The sequence below is a fragment of the Copadichromis virginalis genome, linkage group LG7 (assembly GCF_057382275.1).
Source record: "Copadichromis virginalis isolate Kocher_CV1m ecotype Utaka linkage group LG7, C_Virginalis_male_GT1.1, whole genome shotgun sequence".
Taxonomy (NCBI): domain Eukaryota; kingdom Metazoa; phylum Chordata; class Actinopteri; order Cichliformes; family Cichlidae; genus Copadichromis; species Copadichromis virginalis.
In genome coordinates, this window is record NC_140624.1 from 9,953,409 (window position 1) to 9,966,276 (window position 12,868).

The 12,868-nt window shown below is 38.8% G+C and overlaps 1 protein-coding gene across 1 annotated transcript; it reads right to left on the reverse strand.

The window, feature by feature from the left end:
• Positions 1 to 661: 661 nt before the first annotated feature.
• On the reverse strand, positions 662 to 7,472 carry rabl2 (RAB, member of RAS oncogene family-like 2). Its single transcript, XM_085461601.1, has 8 exons — positions 6,820 to 7,472; positions 6,706 to 6,735; positions 5,478 to 5,557; positions 5,288 to 5,367; positions 5,035 to 5,146; positions 4,767 to 4,864; positions 2,838 to 2,921; positions 662 to 1,270 (listed from the first exon to the last, which is right to left on the reverse strand). The coding sequence occupies exons 1-8, from the start codon at positions 6,924 to 6,926 to the stop codon at positions 1,193 to 1,195; spliced, it is 669 nt and encodes a 222-aa protein (XP_085317727.1). The 5' UTR covers positions 6,927 to 7,472; the 3' UTR covers positions 662 to 1,192.
• Positions 7,473 to 12,868: the final 5,396 nt, after the last annotated feature.

The window sequence follows — 12,868 nt, forward strand, 5'->3', positions numbered from 1 at the left end:
AGCTGATGTGACCGGTGATAGAAGTGTACGGGGCTTTACTCTCTGCCCGGAATCAGCACGTCACATTCCAAATGGATAATGACCCAAAGCATACTGCAAAAGCAACCCAAGAGCTTCTCAGGGATATTTTTTAATTGCTAAGCCATAACTCTCGACACTCTTTTCATGAACTGAATACAGAATGGCCCACAAACAAGCAGAAACTGGAGGCATCTGCAGTGAAGGCCTAGTAGAGCAGCTCAAGTGAGCTGGGCTCTAGACTTAAGCACTGAGTGCAAAAGAAGTCTTACATCCAGTCTTTGTATTTAAAATGAGTGAAGTTTTCCAGACCTCTGAAAATGGGTGACCATGTATGAAAATGGCAATTATTCATAGACGCTAATGAAAAATTTCAATACACCTCTTGCATTAAAGTCTGCACATCTTGACTGATTTAAAATCCACTGTGGTGGCAAAAATACAAAATTGTGTAACTGCATAAATACATTTGTACCTAACTTTGAATATTAATTAATATCTCTGTTATTATCTACTCATATCACAGGCAGCTTGTTGTCATTTCCTTTTATAAAATGGTGATGAGTTGATTATTTAGTGCTCTGCTCCTATTGCTGCATTACAGCAAGATGGAAAGAGGCATGATAAAGATTTGGTTACATGGTACATTAAGTTCTCATTTATTGAAAAGATAAAAAACACAAAATTTAAATCATAAAATTAATGCAGTCGACAGATGCAGCTCCCCTGCTGGCACGGCACACAACACTACACACAAACACTGAGAACAGCAGCAAGTACAGTTCATAATCACATGTTCTCTTTGCTGTGCGAGTTACTTTTCAATGCTTCACATAGTAATTTTTTCACACTTAAGCAAACATTCATTTTCTACCTTAAGAATAGTAGATATTGTTCAAAGTATGAATGACAGCAGCTAAATGAGCTCTGTAAACAACAGAAATCCTATTCATTCCACCACATTTATTATTCCCGCTACCGTCACTAGACAGAATAGAGGGCAGTAATTTAAAACATCTATAGATTACCGTGCGCCATCCTCCAATCAATTAAAAAGCAGACCACCAAAATTACAATTAGCATTCCTGCTGATGGTGTCGGTCACGGAGATTAAGATGTCTTGACACCGGACAGAAGCAGCAGAAATGATCCTTCAGGTGTCATCAGAAATGTTTTAAACTAACTCTGGACTCTCTGCCTTCAATCCGTCCTCTTCTGCCTCTGAATTATCTTTCTTCTCGAGGTCAAAATTCTGTAAGAAAGCAGTGAATGGAGGATATCAGCACTATCACCAACAGTTATTAGTAAATTTTCTCATAACTACACTTTTTTTTGCCAAAAACAAATGCTGTTTGTACATTTTGTACATTTCTTTATATCATAAATTTGTAGTGATTTTGTTACAGCTTAAAAATCGGAACCACTTTAAATGACACAAGTGTAAAGAGGCAGTTGTAGTCTGCAGATGTTAACTAGGTTTCACTTATTTTGAATGCACTAATCTGACAAATGATATTGATTTTTTTATGCTTTTAAATGTATTAAGAATTCTGATCTTTCAGTTTTGCCCATTGAAACTCGATTTCTTAACACTATTAGCAACGGGGGTTAAAGTGGGCTGGAATGATCCGGAACGGTGTTCCGGCACCTTCATTAAATGCGTAATTAAATCTGATAGGAAGAATAATAGCCACATAATACTGTTGAGAGATTTAATTTTTCATGTGCTGCAGCCTGGAGGTGCTTCCAGCTGACAGCATGTAGTAATAAGAAAATAATGACATCCCACAGTCTCACTTACACCCTAAACACACACCTCTTCACTTTGTATCCCTGTGGTGCGTTCACGGTGCAGATGTAAATAAAGTTGTGGTTCTGAAATTTGTAGGAAGTGATTTCAAATGCTGCTTTCACACAGCTCAACAAACATCACCAAATTCAAACAGCTTTTCTGCAGATTGTACCATAGTGTGTTTTGTTACCTAAATCTACAGTTGCTGTATTTCCCAGGGAGAGATAAAGACTGGATGGGAGAGGAAGATGAATCATTTTCAAAGGTAAGAACTGCTCAGCAAGCAACATTTTATAAAGCTGAAATTTAAAACTTACTTGTAAAGTCCTAATTCATTTCAGAAACAGGGATTGGATATAAAGATGATGTGTTACTGAAGTTATGTATTTTTCATAATGCGAAATGTCTTGCTAAACAAATTAAAGTACAATATTTTTTGTTATTCAAAGTTTGCATGAAAACAGGTTAGTTTGCAATACTGTGGTAAAGTAGACAGTGATGCACTAAGTTGAATGGGTTGCAGTGCAGACTGTGGTGTAAATGTAAGCTCTTGATGCTACATTAGACATTAGACTAAATTCACTCACTAAATTCAAACTTTCCTACTAATTTTATATAGTCTATGAGTTGGAAATCAGATATAACTTAAGCAACATCTGCTTATATCTTGTTGAATTCAGTCAGCTAAATCCAAGATCAGTGAGTCTCAGCAGCAATACAAACTGTGACTAGTTTCTAAGTAACTTTTCCCCATGCTGCACACCTAATCTTAGGATTCCACCTCTTTTCACCTCTCCATCTTTGATATCCAGTATATATATATAGTTCGTCACTAGTCCTAACTCTATGATTGTTGATTTTGAGTAGAGAGGATCTCCAGTAATCATATTAAAACAACAAAGGACAATAATGAACTCATTATATTTCCTACTTTAAGTACCGCACAATCAAATATTTAATTCTTTGAAGTTAAAATTCTACAGTTGCTTAAGGACAAGCACATTAGTAATCAGAGAAGCTAGTGTACCTCTAATTCTTGCATCACTTCATCCATGAAGTCACTGGGGTTTTGCTTGTACTCCACTGCTCTTTTGATCATGTCTCTGAACATCTGACGAAAGAGGTACAGTCAGAGCTATCAGACGGCAGTAGAAGTTCAGGTGGTGTGAACCAGAGGTGGGACCAAGTCATTGTTTTGCAAGTCTCAAGTAAGTCTCAAGTCTTTATCCTCAAGTCTCAAGTCAAGTCTCAAGTAATGTCAGGCAAGTCAGAGTCGAGTCTCAAGTCACTGGTAAAAAAGTCCGAGTCAAGTCACAAGTCTGAAACTTTGAATTTCAAGTCCTTTCGAGTCTTTAAAAAAAACAAACGAAAAAATAATGTTGCAGTTATGCTAAATGTAAATATTAGACCATGTAATTTTTAAATCTGTGTTTTTCTCAACACATGACAAAATAGTGAACTTAGAAAATATACACAAATTGTGAAATTGCACCTCTTTAAAATGCAGCTCAATTAAACCTAGCTCCAAGAATAATTTTCACCGACAGTTCTGAGATAAGCTGCATGTTATTCTTGGATGCGGTTGTAGGACCAGCTTTAAAATCGCATGACAAAAATATCATACACATTAAAAAAAACTGTATCACCAACGTAGCCTGGAAAACATTTGCTAGTTAGATGAAGTCAGCTATCTCATCTTAGCATATTTATATGCATATTTATAATCATACGGTTCTTGGAGTGAGTGCATACACTCATGAAGTTTAGTAACTTCAGGTCACTGCAACAAGCCCAGGTACAGTTTACCGACAGATGGGTGCAGGACCTTGAAACGCACCGTGTAGAAAGTAAAGACCATCGTACGTATCATAAGTTTACCAGTCTCACAAATCGTCGTCATAAATACACATTCCTTAACCGTTTATTAATAGGACCTTTGAGCTCAACGGTAATTAATTAGTAGTGGAAATAATTTCTGGTAGCATCACAGAAATGTAGCAGTGACAATAATATTGTATGCTGTAATCGTACTGGGCAATTAGTGATACAAAAAACCTGTTTTATCCTGTGAATAAAAGTATATGTTTTTGTCAATGTACCATAATAACAGAAGCGAAACGCAATATTGTGTCAGGACAATTCACTATTTATGCACAATAAATAAAGGAGCATAGCGCCACAATTTCTGTTCTTGCTTGTAACCTATATCACCAATTATGTTATGAAAATGACGTATTAACTACTAAAAAACACTGACCTTCGTGTAAATGCTTGGAGCAGACTAACCTGTGAGCTGGAGTGTTCTGGGACGTTATATTTGGTCTTTGAATGGCTGCAATCCAGGCCATCCGTCGCGTCTTTGTTACTTCGGAAACATGAACAATTTCTCTTCAACGACGTAATCCGATAACAACCGATCTCTTTACCCGTCGGCTTCCCGTGGCTGTCATGTGACCGGCTATTGCAGTTAATAATACAACAGCTTCTTGACATTTTTGTGTTTCTTTTTATCGCTGTATAACTGATTTTAATTGAAAGCCTGCGTGCGCTAGTACCGCTTGCCACGAGTTCCCAGAATCCTTTGCGGTTCTACCCGTGAATGACGTCACATTTTCAATCTCTATATAATATGCATGTTAAATTTTATATTTGGGGTAAAATATCAAGTCTTTTCAAGTAAACCGGTTCAAGTCCAATTCAAGTCCCAAGTCATTGGTGTAAAAGTCCAAGTCAAGTCACAAGTCTTAGAACATTTTTTCAAGTCAAGTCTAAAGTCATAAAATTAATGACTCGAGTCTGACTCGAGTCCAAGTCATGTGACTCGAGTCCACACCTCTGGTGTGAACATGTTATAATGACTACACTGACTGAAGTTGATAATTGGCTTATAAAATGAACACTTTCACTCCAGTCATATTATGTAAAACAGCAGGAGAAGAAAGAAACCTGCTCAGACCTTAACTACATTGGTTCCATCAGCTGCTGACACAAAGTAAAACGGGAGTCCTTGCTTCTTCCCGAAATTGAAGCTTCTTTGAGTGACCTTCATGTCGGCTGCAGATGTGGAAAAACAATCACAATCACAAAGTCCAGTTTGCTGGACAAAACAGTTAAAAAAAAAAATACTGCAACCTAAAGAAATCATGTCACACATCGAACTCTAACATTACCATTGCATACAGTCATTACAAGAACTCCACACCAACTTTAATGTGCAGACTCACCATCAATTTTGTTGGCAACAACACAGCAGGGTATCTCTGGTCTGTACTCTCTTAGTTCCTTATACCAGTTGACTAAATTCTTATATGTGAGCTTCCTTTGAACATCAAAAACCTTAAAAAAAAGAAAAAAAAAAAAAGAAAAAAAAAGATGAAAGATTTAGCAAAAGTTCACCTTGGTTGCTGACAACATAGTTACATTTTTCAGACTATTTTTAATCCTCACTTCTTCATGCACACTTGAATGTGTTCTTACCATAATGCATGCATGTGCTTTGTGGTAGTATGAAGGATGCATGTTTTGAAACCTCTCCTGACCAGCAGTGTCCCAGAAATCTTTGGATCAAAATAATAAAAAAAGAATTTGGTAATTTAAGATTTGCAGATTATTATTTTAAACTGGTTTCAAATATTTTATGTTGTCACAGCAAGTGCATGGTACTTACCAACTGCTATGGTCTTGTCTCCTACAGTGGCTGCGTGTTTGTAGAGAGTCAAGGCATAGGTTGACAACTGCTGGGGACGACTGCACGAGGAGTTAAGGATCTTAACAATATGCAACTTGTTTCTTCAAAGCATCTTAAGGCTAAGAGAATCTTTTTCCAAGTCTTTGTTCCTAGCCCACCTGCTTGAATTTAAAATTAAGTACTCAATTTATAAATTGCTTCTTCGTCTTCTTCTTTTGACTGCTCCCTTTAGGGGTTACAACAGTGCAGCCATCTCACTTCAAAACTAGTGTCTTTGTTTCTTTTATTGTTGAAATTTTACTATGTTTGTCTAAAACAGGTCTCTCTTGTGTAATAGACATTGGCTGGGATTCCCTATATAAATAAAAGTTAAATAAAAATCTTCCTCTGTCACAGCAACCATCCACAGGGCCTCCTTCACTACATCCATAAACCTCCATTGAGGTGTCTCTCTTTTCCACCTGTCTGGGAGCTCCACATTCAACATCCTTTGTCCAGTGTATCCACTATCCCTCCTCATCACATGTCCAAATGCTCTCAGGCATGCCTCTCTCACTATGTCTCCAAATTGCTTAACCTGCGTTGTCGCCCTAACTGCATTGTCCTCTAATGAAGTCATTTCTAATTCTGTCCATTCTCATCCCTCCCAATGAAAATCTTAGCATTTATCTTTCCAACCTTCCTTCATATCTACCTCCTGTCTTTCTATTAATGCCACTGTCTCCAATCCATACGCCATAACAGGTCTCACTACCATCTTGTAAACCTTCCAGTTGACTCTTGCTGCTACCCTGACATGTGTCTTCACCCATTCCACCACACCAGCACTCTCTTCTGCAACTCTCTTGTGCGCTGTTTGTTGCTTGGGATGGTTGACCACCAAAGGTATTTAAACACATCTACCTTCACTACCCTTACTGTTACTCCTGTTTACCTCTCATTCGCAAACATGTATTCTGTCTTGCCTCTATTGACTTCAATTCCATTTCTCTCCGGTGCATACCTCCAACCCCTCTTCCACCTGGTCATCTGTCACTCCTACACCTACCTCACCACTGTCTCGCTGTCCTCATATATGTCCTGCATCAGCCTCACAACACTTCTCTACCACTCTCGTTCTTCACGCAGTACCACAGTTCCTCTCTTGGCACCCTGTCACCTGCTTTTTCTAGATCCACAAAGAACTGTATAAACTGCTAAAGGATACTATTCGTCCATGAGAAACCTCTCCATTAGCCTGCGAAAGAAGGAGAAAAGTGCCAACCCCACAATGTTAGGAAAGCTCAAATGCTGTTGATCGCTGCTTCCAGCTAATACTCACTTAGATTTACCAACTGCGCTGTCTCCCAAGCAGATGATCTTCACCTGTTCGTCCGCATCGTATTTCTTTTGGTCCAGTTCAGGGATGCTGCCAGCGTCAACAGCCATATCTCCCTTTTTGATTGCTGCTATAAATACCTGAAAGAAATTCCGTTATGCTCCCACAGGAGCTCCGATAGACGGATAATACCCAGGGAGTATTAGCTAGCTTGCCATTAGTTACTTGAGGTTCGCCTTTACTTCACTTATTCCTGGTTCGTCACGGTTCACGTCAGTAAAAACAGATGCTCACAGAAACTGACAACAAAACTGAGCCCGTCACTGATTACATTCTCTTTCTGAAGTGCTGAAGTGTACCTTTCACAGCGCACTCAGGAGGGAACGATTGTTAATCGCAAGTAAGCTAACAGAACTAGCGTTGGCTGCAGTTGTTAAGCCCGGTTAAACGTCGCTTGTTATCGCGTGAATATCATTCTTTCCCGATATGAAAAGGTGAACGATTTCCTTCATTTATCAGGGTTAACAGGTAGCTCAAGTTTGTAAATGTGCGACGTCCCCGACAATTTTCGTTTCTATGCAACGGGGACGCCCGCAGGACCACTTCGCACTGTATCCGGCTGTCTTTACAGGTGCCTGTCTAAAATCCTCAGTCATTCGCCTCTTCTTCTTCTTCTTCTTCTTCTTCTTCTTCTTCTTCTAAGGAGTTTTTGGAGGTTCACAAACAACGATGTGGTGCATTACCGCCACCAACTGGTTTGGAGTGTGGACCAGAATCCGCTCATACCAAATAATGAAAATGAATAAATTTCTTCCTGATATTTTTTGACAATGCAACAGAAAATGTTGAATGGTTTCACTTATTCCACAGCGACTAAATTTCCCCATTTCATGTTTCCCTATAATGAATAGTGAACTGTTTAATCCAGTGTGTCCAAATCTGATTCGAGATATTATTGTCTCTTCTCTTCTGGTTTTCCTTTGAATAGAATAAAACTATCTCCCCGTCCTCTCCTCCTCACACCACTTTTGCCATCTTTCCCTCATTTTCTGTTTTATCGTGCTCCTCATTTCAGTTTTGCTAATACTGCTATGTAAACCGACTTGATCTCCTTTAGCAGCCTGCGTTGCAATTTTATCTGCCACCTCATTGACAATAAAATAATGTGCTGGTATCCAGACAAATTTAGCAATCACTCCCATCCAATGACTGTAGAAAACAGCAGTTTGTCTGGTCAGGCTTCTGAAGGACTGTTATCCAAGCAGGCCAATGATGAACTAGAGTCTGAAAGTAGTGGTGCTACTGGTAATGGGACTACTGGGCTTATATTAATTTGATCTTTTTGAATTTCTATTGCTTTCTGGGTTGCTGTCCACCCAAAACTCTTTGACTTCTTTACCTCTTTCTCCTAACAAGGAGCCCTGTTCAATTCTGTTTGTGTAAATTATATATTTAGTAAATCATTAGTATCTCCCTCTTGTCTTAATAATTATCCATTCTCTGCCAATGTCTGTCCTTTTCTTCTTTTCCTTTCCATCGATTTTGTCTGAACTATGAATTTTAGCAAATGATTTTGCCATGATATTAGCCTTCTCTTCGTTTCTAATTGCTGTTATATCTCCATCACTCAGGATTGGATACCTATAATCTCTTTTAATCCCAATCATTTCCCTTATCATTGACCATTCCTGATTTATTTTAGTCTGTCTTCCTGCTGAATTACAGAAATTCCTCCACAAATCTCTCTTTGCATTTTTTACAACTCTTCTCAAATTACCCTGTAACCTTTTATACTCAATAAGGTTCTGAGCGTTACAATTTCTTTTCAACATTTTGAAAGCTTTATTTCGAGCCTTAATTGCTTCATCACATTTCTTTGTCCACCACGGTAGTCTTCTTCTTGGTCTTACCTCCTTTCTCCTTTATAAATCAATTTGCTGCTGATTTATAAAATGGCACAACACACAGATAAATTAAAATCATCAACACCAACACTTAAATCAACTTTTTGTAACTCCTGTTCACTTATGAGCCTAAACGATTCCCAATCAGTGCTACTGAAACACATCTCTACTGCTCCCATTCCATACTCTTCCACATTCAAACTTATTTCTGTCATTATAGGATCGTGATCACTACCTATTGTGTTATCTCTAATTACTTTCCATCTACTAATGCCTGCTAGTGACTCTGAAACCAAAGTGAGATCAATTACTTCTTCTGTACCCGCTCTTGCATTCACTCTTGTTCCACTTCAATCATTCAAACATACATACTTTTTGTTTTCCGTGAGTTCCTCAGTTACATTTCCATTCTCATTATTATACAGGGAGTGCAGAATTATTAGGCAAGTTGTATTTTTGAGGAATAATTTTATTATTGAACAACAACCATGTTCTCAATGAACCCAAAAAACTCATTAATATCAAAGCTGAATGTTTTTGGAAGTAGTTTGTAGTTTGTTTTTAGTTTTAGCTATTTTAGGGGGATATCTGTGTGTGCAGGTGACTATTACTGTGCATAATTATTAGGCAACTTAACAAAAAACAAATATATACCCATTTCAATTATTTATTTTTACCAGTGAAACCAATATAACATCTCCACATTCACAAATATACATTTCTGACATTCAAAAACAAAACAAAAACAAAGCAGCGACCAATATAGCCACCTTTCTTTGCAAGGACACTCAAAAGCCTGCCATCCATGGATTCTGTCAGTGTTTTGATCGGTTCACCATCAACATTGCGTGCAGCAGCAACCACAGCCTCCCAGACACTGTTCAGAGAGGTGTACTGTTTTCCCTCCTTGTAAATCTCACATTTGATGATGGACCACAGGTTCTCAATGGGGTTCAGATCAGGTGAACAAGGTGGCCATGTCATTAGTTTTTCTTCTTTTATACCCTTTCTTGCCAGCCACGCTGTGGAGTACTTGGACACGTGTGATGGAGCATTGTCCTGCATGAAAATCGTGTTTTTCTTGAAGGATGCAGACTTCTTCCTGTACCACTGCTTGAAGAAGGTGTCTTCCAGGAACTGGCAGTAGGACTGGGAGTTGAGCTTGACTCCATCCTCAACCCGAAAAGGCCCCACAAGCTCATCTTTGATGATACCAGCCCAAACCAGTACTCCACCTCCACCTTGCTGGCGTCTGAGTCGGACTGGAGCTCTCTGCCCTTTACCAATCCAGCCACGGGCCCATCCATCTGGCCCATCAAGACTCACTCTCATTTCATCAGTCCATAAAACCTTAGAAAAACCAGTCTTGAGATATTTCTTGGCCCAGTCTTGACGTTTCAGCTTGTGTGTCTTGTTCAGTGGTGGTCGTCTTTCAGCCTTTCTTACCTTGGCCATGTCTCTGAGTATTGCACACCTTGTGCTTTTGGGCATTCCAGTGATGTTGCAGCTCTGAAATATGGCCAAACTGGTGGCAAGTGGCATCTTGGCAGCTGCACGCTTGACTTTTCTCAGTTCATGGGCAGTTATTTTGCGCCTTGGTTTTTCCACACGGTTCTTGCGACCCTGTTGACTATTTTGAATGAAATGCTTGATTGTTCGATGATCACGCTTCAGAAGCTTTGCAATTTTGAGACTGCTGCATCCCTCTGCAAGATATCTCACTATTTTTGACTTTTTTGAGCCTGTCAAGTCCTTCTTTTGACCCATTTTGCCAAAGGAAAGGACGTTGCCTAATAATTATGCACACCTGATATAGGGTGTTGATGTCATTAGACCACACCCCTTCTCATTACAGAGTTGCACATCACCTAATATGCTTAATTGGTAGTAGGCTTTCGAGCCTATACAGCTTGGAGTAAGACAACATGCATGAAGAGGATGATGTGGACAAAATACTCATTTGCCTAATAATTCTGCACTCCCTGTAATTACCTCATGCTGTGCCGTGAGCATTAAAGTCTCCACACCATTCCACTTTTCCTTCTATGTACGTATCCATTTCTTCCATAAAATATAATGACAGCCTTTTATATGGATTGCAAAAATTAACAACTTTAATACTTCCTTTCTTTGTCCATGTTTCAATTACAATATATTTCAACTGCATACCTATTGCTAGAACTCTATACTGAATACCTTGTTCTACAAAAATTACACATCCTCCTCCTTTACTTTCTTTCCTATCTCTACCTACACTGCTATATCCTTTGATTACAAAATCTAAATTTGGTGTGAGCCATGTTTCCTGGATGCAAATGATATCAGGTGTCTTATTAAAAAGAATTTTATGAATCCTTTAAACTCTTGTCCATTTTCTAATAAACTTCTGGAATTCTATTGCAACATAATCGTATTATCTTCTCTTGTGATGTTCCTGGCTTCCCATCTTCCCTGGTCTTTTGTGTATATGTTCCCATGAAATCCCTCTCATAAATGATTGTGCTCCCCTCACAACCATTTAGATTTTTTCTGTCTTGTATTTTACTTGATCAGCACAGTTGACTACATATGCAATGAATATCTTTTCCACTGTGCTTTCAGTATCTGTTCTGTCTAATTGAGTCAAACCTGGTGATGACATCTGTTGAAGTCTTCCTATCTCCGTTTTTCCTTTCTGTTTTTGCACCTTTTAACAGCCTCGGCATAGCTTATGTTGTTACCCGCTTTAACCTGCACAACCTCAGTGGTCTTCTTCCTAGCTTCACATTCCTCATATATCACCATGTGCTTTCCTCCAACACTAAAAAATGTATCTGGCCCAATATTTCTCATACCTATGTTTATCCACACACCTAGTACACCTTTACTGTCCTCTGTAGAGTGCTGCTATATGCCAATATCGCTGACAGTTGTAGCATGTAAGAGGGGGAGAAATATATGACCAAACTATAAAACACATGAATTCTATTTTGACTTTTTCTGGAAGCATAGGTTCTTAAAAGGTTTTACATACATATTAAAAAAATGGCTACTTTTTTTTTTTTACCAGGTCCTAGTACTGGGTCCATTTGTTTATAGAAGGAAAGGTCAAATGCAGAAGCAGTGTGTGAAACAATAAGCACACTAAAAATCATTAAATTACATCTAAAATACAGGGTGGGCCATTTATATGGATACACCGTAATAACAAGGTTATGGTTGGTGATATTAAAGTCCTGTTTGTGGCACATTAGTATATGTGAGGGGGCAAACTCCTCAAGGACCATGTGACCATGGTGGCCATTTAGAAGTCGGCCATCTTGGATACAACTTTTGTTTTTTCAATAGGAAGAGGGCCATGTGACACATCAAACTTATTGGTGATGTCACAAGAAAAACAATGGTGTGCTTGGTTTCAACGTAACTTTATTCTTTCATGAGCTTGAGGACTTTAATATCACCAACCATTCCCATGTCATTACGGTGTATCCATATAAATGGCCCACCCTGTAGTAGGGGTTATTAGCCATTTTGTTGGGCATGTTTCACAGTGGGTACTCTATCTTGTCATATTTGGAATGAAAAAACAGTGTAACTACAGTACTGATTTGGTTGCCTCTAACCAGCTTTAGCAGCAATAATTTGAAGTAATCAGTGACCCAGTTTTGGCCATGCTTAATTCATAGGACAGATGGCATCACATTTGATTCTACAAAACTTTGCTATACAACAAAACCTAGGAAAGATGCCCAAGATGCAAAGTCCCCAAGTCCTGTGGCTCCAAAACCAGCCAACATCATCACTCCTCCACCACTGTGTTTGACTGTTGGTATGAGGTGTTTGTACTGATATGCTCTCTTTAGTTTTCTTTAAATGTGGTGCTGTGAACTTTGGTCTTCTCTGTCCAAAGAAGATATTTCCAGGAGTCTTGTGGTTCGTTGAGATGCAAAACTAAGCTTTGCTGCAGTGCTCTTTTTAGAGAAAAGGGGGCTTCAGTGAAGCCATGCTTGTTCAGCCTTTTTTGGATTGTGGTGCCATAAACTTTAAACATGATATAACTCAGGCCTGTAGAGTCTGAGGTGCTTGGATTTCTTTGCAGTTTGTCTGAGCATTGCAATGTCTAACTTTGGGTTGATTTTGCTGGGAAATACATTCCTACAAAGACAAAT